The sequence below is a fragment of the Megalobrama amblycephala genome, linkage group LG10 (genome assembly GCF_018812025.1).
Source record: "Megalobrama amblycephala isolate DHTTF-2021 linkage group LG10, ASM1881202v1, whole genome shotgun sequence".
Lineage (NCBI taxonomy): Eukaryota > Metazoa > Chordata > Actinopteri > Cypriniformes > Xenocyprididae > Megalobrama > Megalobrama amblycephala.
This window is the reverse complement of record NC_063053.1, coordinates 12,415,033-12,437,700: the sequence shown is the minus strand read 5'-3', so window position 1 is coordinate 12,437,700 and position 22,668 is coordinate 12,415,033. Positions and strand designations below refer to the sequence as shown.

Genomic DNA, 22,668 nt, shown 5'->3' with positions numbered 1-22,668 from the left:
CGATGATATTTTAATAACGTTTTATTCTTTTTACTTTAGATAAATCTCATACTGCACTACAATGGCTTAACATATTATTGGGTGCAACTGAGGGCAAATTTAGGCCATATTAGTAGAATAGCTTATGTATAATACGGAAACTGCAGATATTTTAGCAAAATTTCTACACTTTAATTTCTACCGTTATAGCCTATATAATATTTAAAATAAAATAAATATAGCTATTCTACTGAATTTGGCCATGTTACAAAACTCGCGTTTGATGTAATTTTTACAAGTGTGTTTTATGGCACGGCAGTGAACCCAACAATGTGGGAATAAAATATTAGCCTAAATGTTTACTAAATAAGTCTACATTTTTCCACGGTCATTGTTAACTTGAATAATTTTGCCTATAGCTCCTAAAACCCAACATTTGTCAAAATAAATGTACATTTTACATTTATCAGCTATTGGTTTAACGTAAGCTACGAACGCAGCATGACAATATAAGTGGTATTCAGTATAGCCTCATGCTGCATTGCATAAAACGGAGGAATTCTTCTTATGTCTACCCTTTCCCTTTCGCTTTTACTTGTGTTAACGCAAAGTGAGTTTATAGAGTAGTTTAATTTAAATGAGATTTTAATATTATTAATATTTATTATTGAATATTATTAATATTATCAATAATAATATTTATTATTATGTCGGTCTATTTTGCTTGCGTCTAATTTATTAGCAAATGCACTGTTGTGTAGGCTAATATCTCGGCGTGTCGGATTTAAAAAGCCTATACCTTTTTTTTGTTTTTATAGCCTAATCCTGTTATAATACTTGCTCAAATATTCAAGTGATTTTTTGATTCCAGAAAGAATCCCGAATCTTCAAGCGTATAGGACGGACAAACATCAACAATTAGCTATCAATTCAATATTTAATTAAAGGTTATTATTAGGTCACTCTTAGATTTTGCTCACTTGCTCTTCCGTGCAGTCAATTCTCCGAAGTAGGCTATTTATATTGCACTTTTGGTACACTTATGGACTCCAAACAGATGATATACCCCGCACATTTTCTTTAACTTCCATTTCCTCAGCCATACATAAATAAGACAGAACATTTCGATTTTTATTATGAATTAATCGTTTGCTGATGTAAATAAAGCACACGTTTGGAGTAAAAACGGCAAAAGAAATTGTGACATTTTTTTTACACGTCTGTCTTTTGCGAATTTGCTAAATAAGGCATATATAGGCTTTTAAATTCAATTTAGATATTCTACATTATGATTTCAGCTTTGTATTCTAAAGAAAAAAAGGAATGTGCTGGATGGGGATCTGTGCTTTTCGAAGGGGGTTCAGAGTCCTCTTCGATCCTCGCACTGAAGTGTAAGGATAGTGCGACACCAACTGGTACTTTTACAAAATGCATTTTCCGACAATTCTTGGACGTAGGCTTAAGTTGGCCGCATCAATGGAAAGCATAGTTTTACTGTCTCGCTTGTCTACATTGCTAATTCCTTTTTTTCTCTCTCAGGAAAATTACATTTATCGTTATGTTTACAGCACCTTTCGATTACATTCAATGACATCGAACGTCTTCCTTCATCGTCCATGTTACCACCTGCAGTTAGTGATAGACTATTTCTATAGTTCTACCGGTCTCCTGTGGACAATGACAAGCTCATGACAAGCTTTGACGAAAACATTCAAATCCCGCAATTAGATTCACCTGATCAAAAACAACCCAACGTTACATAACACTTTGCGGGCCTATAACATAAAAAATGTAATTAAATAGCACACGACATGTTACAACAAACTCAAGAAATAATAATAATAGCCTAATAATAATAAATTATCGTCAGCTGGTTAATTTTAAAGAATAATTTGTTCCTATATAGGCCTATCGTTAATTTGTAGCCTACATGCTGTCAAAAACCCTTTGATCAATAGCAGCACATCGTTTTAGTCTCCAAAACCCATTGATCTTTCTTCTGTGTAGTATAAAGAAAATGTTAAAAAGTTGCCGGTGAGCCTAGACCTAAGACAAAAGCGCATTGAGCTTAATTCGACAATTTATTTGATCCATCCTTCAAAAATGTGCCGGATACGCAATAATTATGTGGATTGCTTTTGAAAAGATGTTATGAAATGTAACTGACGCCCATGAACAGTTTTTCGAAGCGCATTGCAATAGAAATGTCAGTTGAATTATGTTATATCGTCAAACTGCAGGCTTCACAATCATGTATTCCGTGTGCAAGACCTATCAATTCCAATTTAAGAATTACCTCAGAACTGTTCCTTTCACTCCATAACTTGTAAGCACTTTGCACAGACCTATCGAAAGGAATTATTCTGGGATTTATATTAGTCAAGTAAGCATGTATTGACAAAATATTAGCCTACTCAGGTTTTTGTTTTTCTAATGATTTGCATTTTGAATTCAAGAATTCTATTCACATTTACCGCGCATTAAATATAGCCTAATTGTAGTGGGCCAATTGGTAATTAATTCAGAAATTGTAGGCTACTTGTTGCTATAATTTTATATTTATCTAATATCAACATTTATTTCAGTAATTTATTGAATAACATGAAAACATTCGAATTTCGCCATGAAATTCACTTGCCTTAAACACTTAAATAGTCTACCAAAGATTAGGCTATCTAATCAATGTTTTAGTCAGTTTTATAGAAACGTCAACTAACATTTGACAGCTAGCATTTATAAGTTTGGATATTTTCTTACACAAGCCACATGTGTATAGCCTACACATACTACAAGCCATATCAAATAGCCTGTTCTTGACCATTAGGTACAGTGCAACTGGAAGACTTTACAAGAAGCCTATCCAACTATAAAAAATTTTTTTCTTTATCTCAAGTTCGCTATTATACGTTTTGCATATAATTTTTGAAGGCTTTGCTACTATAACGATTATTTTCTAAACTCTTTCTGCCAGTAACTTGATCGCAAGTATTTTATCTATTCTTGAAATTCGATTTAGTTCTGCGAGTCTGAACTTATAAAATGCTTATAAACTAGTTTAAACATGATTTTGAGTTAAGTTAAATGGCTTTTTTTTTTTTTTGCTACAAAGGTATAAATGCGGAGTGTCGTTCAAACAAATTACTGTAAACAATGAAATTCTGTCAGAAAATAATCAGTTCAAATGACAATCTCAGGACATCGATAGATGGCACTGGGTGGCAGATGCATAAGTGTCGTGTAAAGGCATATATCCCACATTCACAAGCAGCACCCCTCCAGCTCGAGGTCCGCGGAGTTTACACACGGTGACCCGTGGTCAAACTTCACAAAGCAGGTCTTAGCAAATATAAGGGTCTAATCTAGTTTGGGAGTTCATAACCTCTTGCGTGGGAATTTGAGGCTCCAATTGTGGGATTATTGGCCTTAATTGTGGATTTTCCACTAGAATGCAACAAAGACCTCTAACATAATTGTTTCTCTCTTTCTTTCTAGTTTTTTCTGCATAATGATATAATGCGAGCAAAAGTTTATCACCCTCGCAGCGGGAAGAATCACGATCCAAAGAAGCCTTTCCATGAAACTAAGAACTCGCATTGATGAGGTTTACCGAGGATTACCTCTTATCAACGTGTGCGTGTGGTCTTCCTACCCCAGTTAGTTTAACCAAGAGCCAGTCTTTTAAAATAGGTGGCGTAAAAAGAAAAAGGCCAACCTAATCGAGTTTGAGACTAGATAATGCCATTGTTTTTGTTTTTTTGAATAGATCTCACTCTACTGTTAGAATTGTATGCATTTTAAAAAAAGAAAAACACAATAGACAGCAAAGTTTATTTACTAAACATTTTAATGTATCAATCAGGAGGACCAACAGCAGCGTATAAACGCTATTGTTTTCTACTAACAACAGCATAAATGAATAGATTATAGGGATCGAATCAATTGTTCTTGGTTTATTTATGGAGAAGCGTCTAAAGCTTCAGAAAAAGTTGCTGAGATTTAGGTGACACCTAGTGGCGGAAAAAAAAAACACCATTGAAAATCGATGCTAGGAAGACTGCTCAAATAACCACTGACTGCTCAAATAACCATTCTTATTTCAAACAGTTTAATTTATGACACAAAAAAGCATGATATTGTCTTCTGCTGTGTGATAATAACTGAAATTAGTCATTTAATGAGCAAACGACTTTATTAATAAAGATTTTTTTCATATTTCTTGAGGGCATACAACCACAGCATAAGCAGCAACTACAGCATGGACACAGCTGTAAGGATAACCTGATGATTTCATCTCAAAACCTCAGCACTACATCTTTGAGGTCATGTCTGCAAAAACGTTCATGTTCTACAACACCCGCACCTCAAAGAAAAAACATCTACTTAATTTTGTGTGACCAATTTAATCCTCTAAGCATGCATAACAAAAAAGGAATGAGCTACTTTTCAAATGTAAGGTGAAGTTTTTAAAAAGGGAAGAAATTTAAATGGCCATGTTTGAAAAGCCACTGTAAGTGTTGTAATTCTATGGCAAAGCTTTATGCATTTCATGTTAATGTAAGCAGTGACCTGTACTGATTAGAGAACACATCAAGGCTTAGTACAACATCAAGCAAGAAAAATTATGCTTTAGTATTAGCGGCGGACAGTGGTCCAGCCATCGTCATCCGTCTCGTTCTTGGTCCGACGTGGGATTTCCTTATCTTTGTCAGAGCGCCAGGTGCTCTTCTCGCCGCCCTCAAGGTCCCGTTCACGTGGTCTGGGAGGAGCATCTCTTTCAACCTTGCGTTCCTCCCTTCGCTCATCTCCACCACGACGCCATGAACCACCTTTTGAGTTGGGGGGGGAAAAAAAAGATAAGAAACTGACCTCTTAAAAGGTGCCCTAAGCCGTTTCACTGACTCTTTGTCTCAGAGGTCTTGGACTTTATACTGACATCTACTGTTGTGGATGCCTGCCCTTTTTTCTTTTTTTTTTATTACTTCTGCCACTTTAAACCAGAACTGCTCATCTTGTTTCGTGCGGAAAAAAACTTAATGGATTTAATTAGTTTTCAGACTGTGTTGGTGTGCATTAGGCAGTGTTTGCAGCAGCAAGGCTGTCTTAGAAGCATTTTGCACTGTTGTGGTATGCGTTTGTAGTTGCTGCTTGAGTTTGCTTATTCTGTTAGATGTACTTTTGTTATTTAGCTTTGTAAAAGTTTTTGAAAAGCTGTAAACATTACCATCTTTGCTATTAGTAACTCTGGTCACTCATGATCCAACTCTAAAACAGCTTTTTGTGGGCCACTGATACAGTGTCTTCATCTCAAGCAAGTGTATATTTTAATCAAATCTGTCAAAAAGTTCAAGTTCTTTATGTGCAACTTAAAAGAACAAAAAACAAAAATCTAAGTGCACTATTAAATGTGCATTTAAGGCAGATCATAAGATTCTAACCTTCATCGTGGTCTCTCTGGGGGGCTCTATTTTCACGTTCTCGGTCATCTCTGCGGTCCCTCAGGTCACGACGCTCACGGCGATCCTCACGGTCAAAGTCTTCACGTCGAGAATCACGCCAACTGCTCGGCTCATCACCGCCACCTCTTCTCCAGCCACTCCCTTCTTCCCTGCACATGCACACACATTCACTATTAAAAACTTGCTGGACTTTTAATTGCAAATAAGCCCCAAATACACCAGGACTCTTATTCTGAAATATCTATGCATTACTAATTTCAGCTGCTCATTCAAAAAGAAGCAAAACAGACATTCTTAACAACCATCTACAACATATTACAATCTAAAAACCAGGAAGTAAACATTGTCAATTCATTAACAGTAGATCATAAGCAAACGCTTGGCATACATGCATGGAACTGCTCTGAAATGCCTGTAGAAGACACAACAGTGCTATATTTTTACTTTGAACAATGCAACACTCACATTCAAGTCAGACTTTTGAAGTTTAATAAACAGATTAGGCCTTATCGCAATTTGTTTTTCTGTCCCCAAATTCAAGTCCTCTTAAAATGACAAGACTTTGTTATACCATTTAAGAACTGTTATGACCTTGAAATGTCTCAAGTTCTATCAAATTTGAGACTTTTTAAAGACCCACGGAGACCCTGCATCAGAGTTGAAAACAGAAAAGCCTTCAGACACCAGTTTGTTTTTCATACAGAGTAAATTTTTATACAAGTTGCATTATGTTTTCACCTGGGAGGGCGGCGTTCTCTAAATCGATCTCCCTCAGTACGGTCATCTACTTCACGCTCACCACCATCATCATCACGGTCAGTATCACGAGGAGGTCCCCAGCTTTCCTCCCGAGCCTTCTCCCGCTCTCTCCATCCACCTTCAAAAGGTTACATAAAGTAATTTGACGAGTTAAAAAAAGTTTATTGAAAAACTGCAACTGAACTGACTACAGATAACAAAAACTGTAAACTCACTGATCAAACACAAAATGGTTAAAGAGGTCATATTTTCCCCCTGAAGTCCACAAATATTAGCTAAGGATTTGTAACAAATACAGTCATAATTCATTTTTTCCATTTTCCACCCACCCTTCCTCCAACTCTTAAGCCCCTGATATATTTCAAGTGTGATCGAACTACCACTGGTCTGTGGATTATAATACGCAGGTAGGTGTGCTTTGGGGCTCTGCCTTTGACGTGGAAACCTTTATTTCTTCTGTTCAGTCTGTCGAGGTCAGATGCAAATAAAAACATGAACACACTGGAGAGCAGATTTAGGAGTAGAAGTTGAAGTTTTAATTCTAATTGAAAGCAAACTAACACTATTTTTTTCCTGTTTAATACTCAGGCATGTAAGCAACCTAAGACAAAAAAAAAGGAAGGAAAACCTGCTCCCCCTTTCCCCCACATTATTATTAAAAAAATATTTTACTAAATTATTAAAGAAATTTCTTATAACATTTATTATTGTGCTGTACAATTAAAAAAAAAACTTAGTATTTAATTAATAATAATAGTATTTATTAATAATAATAATAATTCTTATTTAAATTTTATTTTACAGAACGACAGTAAAATTACAATCCTAAGACTTAGTGTTGTCCTAATTTCTTTGCTTTCAGACATTAAACTACTGAACTTTTATTTTGGTGGAAAACTGCAGGGAGACTAACGCTTCTCTTTGCTGACAACATTAGATTAATGAATGATTCTCATTACAAATTTGGAAAGATGGTTGGAGCATGTTCTGTTACCAAATGCCAATTATAAGCAATTCAAACACAGAAAGTACAGAATAGTGTTTACTGTGAATCGAAACTGAAAATTAACACATTATATAAAAATATATAATTCCATCCCAACCGTTGCATTTTGATGATCGCACTAAGCCATACCACATTCTCACAACCATGCATTGTCAAAATTCATAAAAAATTGTTTTTTTTTAAAAGTTACCAGGCAACTGGCGAGTAACACTGTTTCAACACCAATTTTTACTCTGGTTCGGCACTTTGAACTCTGTCTAACATGCTAAGGGTGTCCCATAGCTGGCACCGCAAGCTCGTGCAGCGCCGTCAAAAGCAATCCGTATATTTAGCAGTACATTTATTTTTTGTCAGGTCATTCCATGATTTCAATCATCATTAAGGAACTAGCCACCCACCTGTATTCCATTGCACCGTGACAGGAAAATTTGATTCCTTGTGATATGACCCCTTTAACAACATATTTGGCAATCTGCCCTCAGCAAGAAAATATAAGCAAATACCATTTGGGCTCACACCTGGTCTCCCAAGTGGTTTCCAGGGTCGAGGATCATCGCTACGACGTGGGCCAGAGTCATCCATACCCCTGCGGCCTCCCCTATCATCATCCCCTCCTCTTCTGGGGCCCCAGTCATCATCTGCCCCACGTCGAGGCACTCTAGGTTCATCCATGCCTCTACGGGGCCCACGGTCATCATCAAAGCCTCTTCTTGGGCCACGATCTTCATCACCTCGTCTGGGGGCACGGTCATCGTCCATTCCACGCCTAGGTCCACGGTCGTCATCACCTCTCCGGTGACCTCGGCCATCTTCAAAGCCCCTCCTTGGCCCACGGTCATCATCAAAGGGCCGTCTGGGTCCACGGTCATCGTCACCTTCCCGGCGTGGACCTCGTTCGTCATCAAAGCCACGTCGGAGTCCTCTGTCATCTGAGCCGCCACGACGAGAACTATCTACACCTCTCCGGAAGGGCAGCTCACGGTCACGGTCACGGTCTTCTCGTTCAGGCTCTTCTCGGCCTTCACGTCCTTCCTGACGCCAGTCCCTGGGAGAATTTTTTTTTAAAAAAGGACACTGAATCTCAATACATGGCATCTAATTTGTCATCAACTTATCAATTAAATAGATGTCACTTACTTGTCAGGAACAGGACGTCGCCACTCTGACTCGCCCTCAACGCGTTTCCTCCAGCCACCCTCTTCCCGTTCAGCCCAGTCCTGAAGAAAATTATTTTTAAAAATTTGAACCTAGATATAAACTAGTGTTGTCAAAAGTACCGGTACTTCAGTATCAAGTCGGTACTGAAATTTTGAAAATGTGACGATACCAGCATTTCTGTAGTACCGGTAGTACCGAGAATCCGGGTATATTCGGTACCCACTGATAGGGCTGTGCCAGTATTTACTTGAATATGACACGAGTGAAGCACAAAGCTTTGTTTACAGAAGAAATAATAGGTTAGCAATTAAATGTGACATCGCAGCCATGGAAACATTTTGGTTAATGCCGAATAAGAGAGGTGCGTGAGTCCATACATTTAAGCTTCGTATTCTGTTTTCCGAATCGCGATCTGGTCACCTGATTAGCCGACAATTTAACAATATTCCATTAGTTATTCCACTGAACATGGAATCTGTTTTTTTTTCCCAAATCTTCACTCACGCAGGGGATTATAACGTTTGTTTCGTTCGCATTTAGGCCTATTTATAGGCTATTCGCATTATTTACTGTGGTAAAGTAGAAAAAACACCGTAGGACAGAAACCTTTGTGCTTGCACGTCAGTTTCTATTTAACAGAGTATGTGCTTGTTATTAGACTTTATAAGGCGCGTCAAGTTTATTTGTATATATCGCGTTTCACACACCAGTGATTTTTACTTTCGTTTTCTCTGGCAGCGCAAAATCAAACATAGCCTGAATGTCTTGCCCCTGCGGAGGATAAAACACGCTCTTCAGACCTTTTACAACAAGTGTCAGTTGCTTGTAACATCAGGAGATAACGAAGATATTATTAAAGAGAAATGGTCTCTTTCCTGCTCGTGTCCCACATCCCTCTCAAAGCGCAAAGCGGCTATATCAAAGTAATAACGGTACGCGTCTTTGTAGTGTGTTGTTTCTCTGACGGAATAGCTAAAATAAACACGCACGTCTGTTACCCCTGTTGAAAAAACGAGCATATGCTAGTAAAGTAGGTTTTGAAGCTGGTATGCTGGTTTGAGCTGGTTTATGCTGGTCCAGGACCAGCTTAGGACTAAGTATGGACCAGCAGGACCAGTTTAGGACCAGCATTTGACCAGCACTGTTTTTTCAACAGTACACAATGGAAGTTTGAGCATTTAATTTTTTATATTTTTTTTATATTTCAAAATTTATTTCATTGAGGTAGCCTATATATACACACACAAACACACACACTCCAAATCATATTTAATGTTATTAAAATAGGCTATATAAAATAGTAAAATAGTTCCAATAGATTTTACTGTGGTACCGAAATTGGTACAGAGAACCGTAAAATTTTCATGGTATCGGTACAGACTACTGGAATTTTGGTACCGTGACAACACTAATATAAACATTTGTATTATATGTGTAATCAACTGACTGCTGTCATCATCTGGTTAAAATAGAAATATACACAAAAGACATTTATAATTACAAAAAATTTTTTAAATAAGTGCCGTTCTTTTAAAAAGTTTTGACCTTTTTTTTATCAAATAAATGTAGCCTCAGTCAGCATAAGACTTTTAAAAGACAAAAACATCTTACTAACGCTAAACTCTTGAACAGTAGTATATTAGAATCCACTAACCGTTTAAAACGCATGAGTTTTTGTTCACAAGGAGTTCTGCTGGCTCATTAACCATGTGTAGACGAGCGTTTTTTTTATATTTCAAAATTTATTTCATTGAGGTAGCCTATATATACACACACAAACACACACACTCCAAATCATATTTAATGTTATTAAAATAGGCTATATAAAATAGTAAAATAGTTCCAATAGATTTTACTGTGGTACCGAAATTGGTACAGAGAACCGTAAAATTTTCATGGTATCGGTACAGACTACTGGAATTTTGGTACCGTGACAACACTAATATAAACATTTGTATTATATGTGTAATCAACTGACTGCTGTCATCATCTGGTTAAAATAGAAATATACACAAAAGACATTTATAATTACAAAAATTTTTTTAAATAAGTGCCGTTCTTTTAAAAAGTTTTGACCTTTTTTTTATCAAATAAATGTAGCCTCAGTCAGCATAAGACTTTTAAAAGACAAAAACATCTTACTAACGCTAAACTCTTGAACAGTAGTATATTAGAATCCACTAACCGTTTAAAACGCATGAGTTTTTGTTCACAAGGAGTTCTGCTGGCTCATTAACCATGTGTAGACGAGCGTTTTTTTGTTTGTTTTTTTACATGCTTTCGGCTATATATATTCCATTGAATAAAAGTTTTGTTTTTAATTGAATCGCAGCCTTTGATTTCACAATAGCACTATGCTATTTTAGGGCTAGGCTATATTTTTTTTCCATGGCATACAATTTCGATATTTATCACGATATTCATTTACCATTAATGGGGAAGGCTATCCACATGCTTTTCACATTTGTTAGACCCTGAGAATGAATGTAAACTTCTTTGTTCACAATTAAACTCCACGACATTCCTTAGAAATAACAAATATTAATATTAAAATAAATACTATTACTTTGAGAAGTACATTTTAGTATAGGCTACAATAGTGATATATTTCTGTCATAATTTCTTGAAGTTAAACTGAACTTTTATTTTGACAGACATGTAGATCTTTCAGCTTTATTTTCAGTGTGTATTTGACGGTAGTTTTTCCTCAAATGAAACAGTGAAAATCTTGTGAAGTGACTCTCAGAACAGCTCTGGAGATGAAGTTCATCTGTTTATGTCCTCATAACACGCAGATGCTGAAAATACTGAGCGTCACATGTGTGCGAGTTTGCGTATCAGACGAAACCGCACTGTTCATTCACACCAAGACATGCAGAAATCACTTATTAGTGACATGCACTGACTACCTGTTGTCAAGTTTACTTCTGCTGTGTGATAGGCTGTTAGATTAATCCATACCAAGTAAAAATGTACAGAGCTTAACATATCTCGATATGATATCGTTTATCACCCAGCCCTATGCTGTATTATGATTTTTAAATATCACGCAGCCTTAGAAAACGTCTAATAATGCGGTTCACAGATTCTTGTCCATGGAATGTGTCACTTCCGGTATTCTGCCATTTCATCAACAGGTTTTTTTTTCTTTTTTCTTAAATGGAGCACTCATATTTAATTGAGAAACTGTGACAGCCCTAGTAGTGTATGGTGTACAAGCAAATTTGAAGCAGGGTTCATATGAGTTACCTTGCTGGGTTTTTCTTCTGGTGCCCTCCTCTCCTCCTCCTTACGGCGTTCACGCTCCTCAATTTCCTGTTGTCGGGCGCGCTGCTTTCTTTCCTGTTCCTCCAGCTTACGCAGACGCTCCTGGTATTCACGTTCTTCCTCCTCTCTTTGCTCCTGTTCCAAGCGTTCACGCTCTTCCCGCTCTAAAACACACAAAATCAAAGACCAAATTCAAAAATTAAAAAGCAAGCACCCGCAGCAAAAACATCTTATGCATGACGTGATTTTTCTGAAGCCATAATTTTTGCAAATTACACAAAAAGACCCCACAATTTTTGCAAATTACACAAAAAGAACCCACAAAGAGACTTTTCATTTAATAATAAAGAATCACTGTTAACTAGGGGTTGAAGAATGGCAGATAAGAACCTTTTTTGAGCTGTTCTTCACGGATTCTCTGAGCTTCCTCTTCTTTCTGGCGATAGAAGTTATTTCGTCTGTCCTCCTTACGCTGCTTCTTTCGCTCCTCAAGACGCTTCTTCCTCTCCTCGACCATACGTTCTTGGAACTGCTTGAGTTTTTCCTGGGTACATGTGAATTGCTCATAGCTTAGCTAAGTGTCAACATCCAGTGCTTCCCACACATAGACTTTACTTGGGCGGGCCGCCCAGGTATAATAACGGCCGCCCAAGACACATTTTTGCTTTTATTATTTTTTTATCATCTTATACTTTTATATCCGCCCAAAATAATGAAACCATCCATGATCGATTAACTAGGGGTTTCGTACCTGCTCGTTATGTGTGCGTTAGAACTGTTTACTCCCGCTAACATTCCCATAGGCGCTGCATTTTGCAAAGTGACAAAGGGGAGCTGTTGCGTGTTCAACAAGCTCACGCAACAACGCTTCAGAAGTGATTATCAATCAATGAAAAGCTCAGACTTATGCCACGCGATTGCTAATGAACTCAAGTTGATTAATTATTACAATGTCTACTTCATGGCCTTTATATAAAATGTTTTATACAGTTGTAAGAATCTGAAGGATCAGCCTGCAATAATACAGACATTTCAAAATAAGAGTCCCGGTGTATTTCTGGCTTGTTTATAATTAAAAGTCACACGCTAAATTTTTCCTTTTTGGCATTATTGGTATTTTGGTTACACAATAAATTGTATTTAATTTGATTTCCATTTAATTCATAGTAAATTATTGTAGTCTCTCCCACAGGAGGAAAAGACTAAGAACATTATTTGACACATATTACTCATTATATAAATTTTACTAGTAAAATCTGTGTCCCATTCACTGAGAGAGACACTATATGACAGCAAGAAGAACATAGGAAAAGGAAAACCATTTAAATGCTGTAATTTTGCATAATATTAGTATGTAAATAAATGTAATAGTATGCTATGTAATTCAAATTCATTTCAATAAATAAAAATACTGTTAAAAAAAAAAAAAAAAAAAAAAAAAAAAATCACACATTATTTGTTTGTCACATGTAGTAGACCATTTTTATGTTTAATAGGAGGATTTTTCACCCGGCTACCACCGCAAGTATATTACTAAAACTTTTCATCTAATACATTGTCCATACTAGTCATTGAAAGCAAATACATAATCTGTAAAACATTAACTGAATAAATGAGAGTTGAAATTAAAATTTCATTTACCTCATAGATGAAGCTTCGAGCAGCTTTAATTTTGGACAGAAAGTTCTCCTTGTCCTCCATCATCCTGGACATTCTCTGTTTGTGTTCTAGGGCCTTCTCACGCTCCATCTTCATATTGGTTATCTGAGCAACAGATGAGCACAACCTTTAGCTTCAATTACACTAAACAATTGACATCACAACATGATTCAACATATGTACTTTACATGTGGATGATGTTGTTAATCTCAGAATCAAACTAAAACCAGACAATGACAAAGTACGGCTTCAAGAAATACTTCAAACTACAGTTAAAGTGAAAGTATGTTCTAGTATGTGGTGGATTTGAGACTCCAGCAAAAAAAATTAAACATGGACCAGAGGGCAAAGTAAAATCACATTCGAGTGCAAAAGGCAGTATGTGATTATTACCCTCTCTTCCTCCTGCAGCTCCCATAACTCCATGTCTTTGATGCGCTGCTCCTCGTAAGCTTTCTTGATCAGAGGAATCTCCTCAAGGCGCTTGGCCCTCTCAAAGTAGTCGATCTAGAATATGTATAATAATATCGCATCAGTGTAATAATCGGATGTCATCTATTCACCAAGTATACAGGATTAACCCTATTTCTTTTACATTTGAAACAGTTTACCAACATACTTACTTGCAATAAAGTACTTCAAGAATGGATAACGGAAGGTGTACCTTCTTTTCCTGATTTTTCAGACGCTCTTGAAGTTCTTTCTTCTCCTTTTCTAGTTGTTCAACCTGTTTGGCCATGATGAAGTCAGGGTCCAGTTCCTCCAGATCCTACAGCATAAAAAAATAAAAATAAGAATTACTTTATTTCATTTCCAGGGTAATTTTGCCAATAACACATTCTGGTAGGTTCTGGGCTCAATGTCCACTTCCCTAACAAACTCATTACCTCAATATCAATATCTTTGAAGGCCTTGGCTCCCAGCTCAGTCTTCTTGATCTGCTCCAGTCGCTCACGCACTGTCTTCTTTTTGATCTGCTCATGTTCTTGCATGATGCGCTCCTTCTCTCGCTCCTTGGCCTCCTGTCTAAGACGCTCTTCCTCGGCTTTGCGCACCTTCTGAAGCTCTGCCTCCCGCTGCTCCAGCTCCTCTTTCTCCCTCTGGATGTTGAGGCTCTCCAGACGCTCTTTGCGCTCCTCAATAGTTTGCCGACGAGCGAGAATGCGCTGATGCTCTTTGCGGGCATTTTTCAGGTAAGCGGTGATGGCCTGTTGACTCTGTTCCTCATGTTCTTGCTGTGGGCAAAGGTGGAGTTGATCAAACTGAAAACTAAAACTGACCAGCAGGGAGACATTCTACAAAACGTAACTGTTCTCTTACCAGTATGGAGGCAGGTTTAATGACTTGGATAGCTTTAGCCAAGGAGGATGACATGGCAGTGAGCTGATTCCGAATCTGTTCAGAGGGCATGTTCTGTAGGAATGGACCTACCGGGGAATCCTCTTTAGTAGAGTAGTTCAGATCGGAGCCAAAACTCAGTGTGCGAGATGAATGATCAATGCGCACCTTTAGGTTTAATAAAGTCAAAGTGACAGTTACAACAACATTTTGGAGAATTTCTTCTTTAACATTTAAACACCTATACTAAGATCCTTGCATTAGAAGCTAAGTGTGTAAGATATACATGTGCTTGTTAAGAAATGTAAAGACAAATGAAAGCCAGAAGTTATTTTTGATGACTAAAACTTTATGTACTGTACCTGCAGGTCACAGTGCCGTGCCGCATCTACAATTGAGCGCTCCAGTTGGAAAGCATCAACAAATGGTACCAGAGATGCCAACCTGCTGAACTCAATGCTTTGGTAGATCTGAGCCACCTGGTACATTAAAAACCCAGAAGACAAAACTGAAGATTTGCAGAAGAACAGAGCATGCAATGATTCCTCAAGTAGATATCTGAAATCTGGGGGTAGATATTCACACTAACCTGTTGTAGTAGTCTAAGGATGGTGTTGCTCTGCAAGTGAGGAACATAATGATGCAGGTCTGATTCCTTCTCAGCTTGGTCCCTCACCCAATTCAGCACCTATGCATCAGCAGCAAGAACACAAACAATACATGAATATTATGTCTTTAATGTGTGTTGATTTCAAGACCACAACATTGAAGACTGCTTTGTCAAAATGGTCTAACAAGGGCATCACTCTTCCTCTTAACTACAATTAAGTTTATGAAAATTAGTCACTTAATGGTTTTAATGGTACAGCATGGGTGTGTGTTTTGACATTACTCTGGAAATGTACATGATTCTTATAAGCTCAGAAAAAAATAGACAGTCAAATAATTTAAATGTAATGTAGCTAATACATCACGTTAATTAAAGGCACAAAGCAAACATGCATTATGTGGTAAGTGCTACTCGCCTTAGTCACTCTTCCACAAAGTTTAAGAGGGTGGAAATCCATCTCCAACCAGTTGTAGAGCTCTTTGACTTCAGGGACAACATACTGAAGCAGGTTGAACCTCACCTATGACAAGAATAATACCCAAAAAGAGTGTATTATTTGCAATGTTTAAAGTCTTTTCCAACAACACTTTGCCACACATCTCCAAATATCAAGAAACCATAACATTTAAGGGATAGTTCACACAAAAATAAAAATTCTGTCATCATTTACTCAACTTAAGTGTTTTGGTTAAACTGACCCTCAATGGAAGGACAGAAACCTCTCAGGTTTCATTAAAAACATCTTCATTTGTGTGTTGAAGATAAACAAAATATTATGGTTTGAAGCGACATAAATGAAAGAATTTTTATTTTTGGGTGAACCACCCCTTTAAACGGTATTACAACAGACAGGCTATTACCATGTCATTGATGAGACTCTGGCGGGTGGGTGGAGACTGTAGGCCAAGTAGAGTAGCCAGTCTGCGGTGTTTCTCTACAATGATGCCATCCATGTCCAACAGACGAGCGATATCAGTGCGCTCAGGGGTGATGGGGATAGACAGAGTGGCCAAAAGCACACGAGTGGACATTCTGTGGGAAATGAGCACAATACACAGAGCAATTAAACACTCTGAAGTCTCAATGAACTAATAAATATGATGAAAAGTTTTTTGATTAAGTAAAAACTACTCTACTGAAAAATAATTCCACAAAGCATTTAACCCAATTCCTCGATCAAGCTGAAAATCACTCCTATTTAATGCTAACCTCTGCATCTCTTCTTGGGTGAGGTTCTTGCGCATTTCTCGGGAGAGGTGATAGAGTCTGTGTAGGGTACAGGCATGGAATAAGGCATTGCCAGACTTCCAGAATACAGTGGACACCTTGTTGTAGTAGTTGGCCATAAGCTGAGGTTTAGGGGGCTTCTTTGAGAGGGCGAACAATCCATGGATGTCTTCAACTGCTTTGAATGCTTCCTGTGTTTGAATGCAACCAGTGTAATCAGTCATCAAAGATGGTGCTACATATAGCACACAAAAATACCATATATTGGCATTTTATTTAATTTTTTTTATCTTTTTCCTGTAATCTATATAGTTTTGTTCTTTGTTTGCATGTAAAGCACTCTCCTTTGCACTGGAAAAAAGGTTGAAAGGTACAGTATAAATGGAGAGTATATTTAACTGAATATATTTGAATTTAACAAATTCAACATTTCTATGAATTTAACATTTCTATGGAACATTGGTGCCTACAATGGAGAACAGAGACCTGCCACAGCTCCATGCTAATAGCGCTGTCCAGCTGGACCAGACGTGTCTCAAGGTGCATGGACTGACTCTCTGGGTTGTTCAGGTTGATGGCAGTGCTCTGGTTGTGATGTCGTTGGATCTGACCCAGGTGCATTCGCAGGTTGTCACACAGCTTACGGAACTCTGCTTTACGGGTGTACTGCAGGCAAAACTTAAATGCTGTGAGAGACAAATGAAATTTTTTTTCATAAATTAGTGTACAAACAAAACTTACATTTTAGGTAACATAAAATATGATTATGCACTATCATTAAAAAGACTGGGATTAATGTGTGTTTTTTTTTTTTTTTAGATTAAATGAAAACTTTTAATAAGCAAGGATGCATTAAATTGATCAAAACTGACAGTAAAGACATTCATAATGTTACAAAATATTTTTTATTTAAAATAAATGCTGTTTTCCATTCATCAAAGAACACAGATTTAAAAAGATGCAGCGTTATGTCCACAAAAATAATAAGCAGCACAACTGCTTTTCAACATTCATAATAATAAAGAAATGTTTCTTGAGCACCAAATCAGCATATTAGACACTGAGCTTTATGATGATATGATAATAATATGATTATTTTCATTTTTTGCAACATTACTTTGTAAAAATATATTAAAATAGAAAACAGTTATTTTAAATGGCATGTTTCACAATATCACTGTTCTTACTGCATTTTTGATCAAATAAATGCAGCCTTGATGAGCATAAAAGACTTCTTTCAGAAACATTATAAGAATCTTACCAATTCCATTTTGGATGGTAGTGCATGTATTTATCTACAGTAATCTGAACTACATTAATAAGAAAGGACCTCATTCCCTAACTCTACAGATAAACCCTTATCTGTACCATATGCAAAAACTCCCATGAGCAGATGTCTTTTTTTATTATTTGAAGTGTACACTGACCTTGCTGAGCAATGTCATGGTAAAGCCGCTCCACTTTGGAGTTATTCCTTAGCAGGTCCAGGCACTGGCGGTACGACTCCCACAGAAACTTGACCCAAGGCGTAAGCAGAAGTCTGTCAGTGCGGTCTTGAGTGTCTTCACCACTGACGGCACTCAACAGAACACTATAAAAGAAAAGGAAAAAAATGAACTTGATTGTCCTCATGAACATGAAATTGAACATAGATGTCCTTTCTGATAACAGATATCAAAATTAAACAGGACTTCTAGATGTAGAGAAATTCTGAAAAAATCTCTATAGACACATTAATCAGTGCTTCCCACACATAGACTTTACTTGGGCGGGCCGACCCACGTATAATAACGGCCGCCCAACAGTGGTGTAGTCGGGGCGATACGCACGCATACGCCGTATGCTTACTTTTTGCTCAGGGCTGTTTGCGTATTACGACTTCTAAGGATCAGTATTTACGTATACCCACTTGTTTTTTGCTTTGAAAGTCCATAAAATATTGTCCTGTTAGCTTCCCCTTTAACTGTGTGTCCAATGCTGTTGTGTAAACTCGCGATTCTTTGATGTAATTGGTGCATGAGCACTTCTGTCATATCTTTTCCCGCTCATAGTCGGCTAAAAACCAGGCTTCACAGTGCGTGTTCGCGCTGCAGTGAGAGACTCCGATCAAAGCCGCTCGGTGTTTTGAGCCGTGCATTGAGCGCATTTCTCTCACTGCAGCGGACACGGCGTGAGAAATATTGTGGTGAGTAAATAAGACTATTAATTAATTATATAGCCTACTTCATGCGTTCAGAGCTTTTATAAGCGCTAAGTTCCCGTACGAACTGAAAGACCATCAGCGCAACCGAAACCTTGTTTATAATGCATTAGTGGTGCGGGAATCATAAACATACTAGGCTACTCTCTGAATCTTATCACGCTCCAAAAGTTTGATAAGATTTCCATTCCGACACTGATGATAACATGTGCGATCCATTTGAATTCTATTGAGAGTTAAACACTTTAAAACGCTATAGAGAAAGTCAAACGTGATCTAGACTGATGAACAAAATGAACAAAAGACTGAAAAGAGGACAAACATCATCTTGCGCCAAAATTTATTAGGGAGCTTTTTAAACTATTCATGATCCATCCTTACTAGAATTTATATCGTTTTAATATAGCCTAGTAATTTTGGTAAATTTGGCTTACTTGTAGAATCTATAATCTATTAAGGGAATATATTTTCACTGGATTTATATTACACCTGTGACATGTTCTGTTGTTTCTATAGGCTATGTGTAGGTTGCTATTTTTCATAACAAATGCTATGATAATGGAAAATGATATAGTTTGACTTCTTATGGCACACTGAAGTAGAAAATTCTGTCAAACTGATAAGCTTACATGTGCATAAATAATATAAAACTGAGTTTGCAGAGGTTACCGGGGAAACAGCTATATTTCTGCTGTTCCATAAGCACCACCTACCGACAGAGAGTGGTTTAAATTTTCATTCAGCCTGACTACTGTTTTTGTTTGTTTGTGAAACTCATGACCACATTTTTATAATGTTAATAAATTAAATTTTGAATAATTGACTTTTTTAACACCCTTTTGGATAAAATGAAACTTTAATTTCAGATATATCTTTTTTTTTTTTTCTTTTTTTTTTACAGTTAATATAATTCCAAAGCAGTATGTTTAAATAATAGTCAAACTGTAAAGCATTAAAAATGTCAACCAATTTTAGAATGCACTGTATTTATTTGTTTTTAATGAGACATGTTACTAGTGAACAACAACATAAAACACATTTACTGTCGTGTTTATGTCGTTTATTTTATTTTTTTGTGGGGGGGGGGGGTCTGGGTAATAGTACACCACTTATTTTTTTAGGACTACACCACTGCCGCCCAAGTATATTATTATTTTTATCCTCTTATACTTTTATATCCGCACAAGATAATGAAACCATCCGCGATCGATAAACTAGTCGTTTCATACCTGCTCGTTATGTGTGCGTCAGAACCGGTCAGAACTGTTTACTCCCGCTAACATTCAAACGGGCGCTGTATTTTGCGAAGTCACAAGGGGGCGCTGTTGCGCGTTCTACAAGCTCGCGCAACAGCGCTTCAGTCTGCTTCAAAGTGATTCTCAATCAATGAAAAGCGCAGATTTATGCCAAGCGATTGCTAATGAACTCAAGTTGATGAATTATTACAAAGTCTACTTTATGGCCTTTATATAAAATGTTTTAGATGATTGTAAGAATCTGAAGGATCAGCCTGCAATAGTACAGACATTTCAAAATAAGAGTACCTGTGTATTTCGGGCTTGTTTATAATTTAAAGTCACACACTAAGTTTTTTCTTTTTCTTTTGGGCATTATTGGTATTTTGGTTACACAATAAATTGTATTTAATTTGATTTCCATTTAATTCATAGTAAATTATTGTAGTCTCTCCCACAGGAGGAAAAGACTAAGAACATTATTTGACACATAATTATTCATTTTATAAATTTTACTAGTAAAATCTGTGTCCCATTCACTGAGAGAGACACTATATGACAGCAAGGAGAACATAGGAAAAGGTGAACCATTTAAATGCTGTAATTTTGCATAATTTACAATGCATAATAATGCATAATATTAGTATGTAATTAAATGTAATATGTTATTTAATTAAAATTAATATCAATAAATAAAAATACTGTTAAAAATCACACATTATTTGTTTGTCACATGTAGTAGACCATTTTTGTGCCGTGGGTAATAGGAGGATTTTTCGCCCGGCTACCACTGCAAGTATATTTCGAACCTGTGGGAAGCACTGTTAATAGAAAGGAACGGTTTAGGCCTAAAAGTACCTTTCTGGGGTCTGAATGTTGTCCAGATCCTCAATGTCCAGCACCATCTGCTGAGACTCCTCTTTCGCTGTCTCAGTCTTCTCTTCCGCAAGTTTCAGGTAAGCACGGACCACATCTTCCAAAGATTTGATATTCACCTGAAGCATAAGAGTAGTAGTCAGTAACTTCATCCTCAGGAAGGATGAAACTGATCATTTACGTGTCTGTTTTTGTCTATACAGAAATTTGAGGCCAATTCTACAATAAAAAGTTAACTGGAAATCTTCATGACTGGAAATAATGTATAAAAATAACTTAAGAGCATTATGACAGATTTCTATAGTGAAAAGTCACGATGAAACAGAAGTGACGGATCTTTTATTCTATATTGTGACGTACAAGCTAGTGTAACAGATCATTGAAAAATGAAGATTAAAAAATATTTTGCATTCAAAAGTGGAAGCAAAGTTAAGCAGACTAAATGATTGGAGAAGTCTGTCGTTTTCACTGGAAGATTGAGATATGACATTTTAATTAAACATTATGAGGTCAAAACATGTTTAAAAAATGAAAATGTGCACAGATGATTTGTTCACAATGAGATCTATAACATGCTTTTAGAAAATTGATAGGGTGAATTTTCATTTCATTCCGACTTTAAAATGTATAACTTTCTGCTCAAGTCAACTATATGGTTTGTATAAAAGGGGTGCAAACCTGTTGACAGATGTTTTTGTACTGATACAGTCCCTCTTTTGCCAAGTGGCTCTTGCGAAGATCCACACAGAGCTCCAGATACTTGAGCATAATAGGCTCGTGTATCTTCTGCCATGTTCGATGTTTTTTGCTCTTGATGACATCGTAGAGCACATCCAAAGCTGGCTGCTTTTTACCGACTTCAAGAAACTCTGAGAAAGAAAATCAAAGACTGTCATGACATGCAAACCTCTGGGAATTTTTCAATTATGACATAGCCACTGCATCCAGATGGGAATGAATCACTGGAATTGCTGCAGTACTTCATTTATGTATCATATAGCCTTCAACCCAAATATGACATTTACAGCTGACTATAAGGCTACTATAACAGAGAAAAGAAATGGTGTCATTTTTGTAACGTTGCGTTAAAGCTGGTGGCAGGAGCGCAGTGCTGCAATTCCATTCACAATCTGTTTGTTATTTTGTCCAAATGCCTACGTATTTGATTTTCATTCATGAATAAGCGGAAGACTGTAATAGACTTAAGGATTTTTTTTCCACACATAATGTCATTAAATCTTCAACCTCGGATACCAGAAGTTGAGTGCTAAGCTAGCGGAATGGAATAGCTTGCTAACACGCACGATAGCGGTCTCTAGAAGTATGTAGATTATTTACACTTTATTTCTAATTAAAGTCCTCTCTTTTAGTACACTAAGAAGAGGTAGAAGTGATAGAATACATCAGGAAATTTGAAACGCTGCATCATACATGACACACGGGCCCAGTAAGGGTGACATCCGGCCTGCTCCAGAGCCTGTGAGAAACATGGCTGCTCCAGCACGCGCCATATCGAGCTAACAGCTAAGCCCACGACTACAGTCTAAGAGACGGCCGGTTACCATATTCACTCACCGTTTGCTCGCTTGAGAGCATTCTCCGGTCTCTGGAAATAGGCTGGCATTGTTATGGCTTGCTAGCAGGCGGTTTTCAGGTAGTCGAGGCTGTTTTATTGACTCTGCCTGCCCATCCGCGCTGTAACTTCTCGCCGCTCAAGCAAGAAAGGACTAGCGCACGTGAACTGCGCCGGCGAGGAAGACGAGAGTACCCGTATGTGCGCGTCCACACCACTTCGTCCACGCGCTCATGACAGACATGATGCATCAACATGCTAATTAAATATAGGACTAAATAAAATCATCAGTACTGAAATGTTGCGTAAAACGAATCTGTCGAAA

General features: G+C 37.2%; 1 protein-coding gene across 2 annotated transcripts; it reads right to left on the bottom strand.

Annotated features, from left to right (window-relative positions):
- Positions 1 to 4,149: 4,149 nt before the first annotated feature.
- On the bottom strand, positions 4,150 to 22,556 carry eif3s10 (eukaryotic translation initiation factor 3, subunit 10 (theta)). Of its 2 annotated transcripts, none has more exons than XM_048204622.1 (22): positions 22,346 to 22,556; positions 21,449 to 21,639; positions 20,753 to 20,889; positions 17,887 to 18,050; positions 16,946 to 17,145; positions 16,442 to 16,650; positions 16,093 to 16,264; positions 15,648 to 15,752; positions 15,212 to 15,310; positions 14,985 to 15,101; positions 14,605 to 14,790; positions 14,172 to 14,519; positions 13,949 to 14,053; positions 13,678 to 13,791; positions 13,267 to 13,389; positions 12,016 to 12,169; positions 11,608 to 11,789; positions 8,338 to 8,417; positions 7,704 to 8,245; positions 6,174 to 6,312; positions 5,415 to 5,584; positions 4,150 to 4,805 (listed from the first exon to the last, which is right to left on the bottom strand). In XM_048204622.1, the coding sequence occupies exons 1-22, from the start codon at positions 22,392 to 22,394 to the stop codon at positions 4,612 to 4,614; spliced, it is 3,780 nt and encodes a 1,259-aa protein (XP_048060579.1). In that variant the 5' UTR covers positions 22,395 to 22,556; the 3' UTR covers positions 4,150 to 4,611. The 2 variants fall into 2 exon arrangements, with proteins under 2 accessions (XP_048060579.1, XP_048060580.1); XM_048204623.1 differs by having other exon boundaries at positions 7,719 to 8,245; positions 22,346 to 22,555.
- Between the last annotated feature and the right edge of the window lie 112 nt (positions 22,557 to 22,668).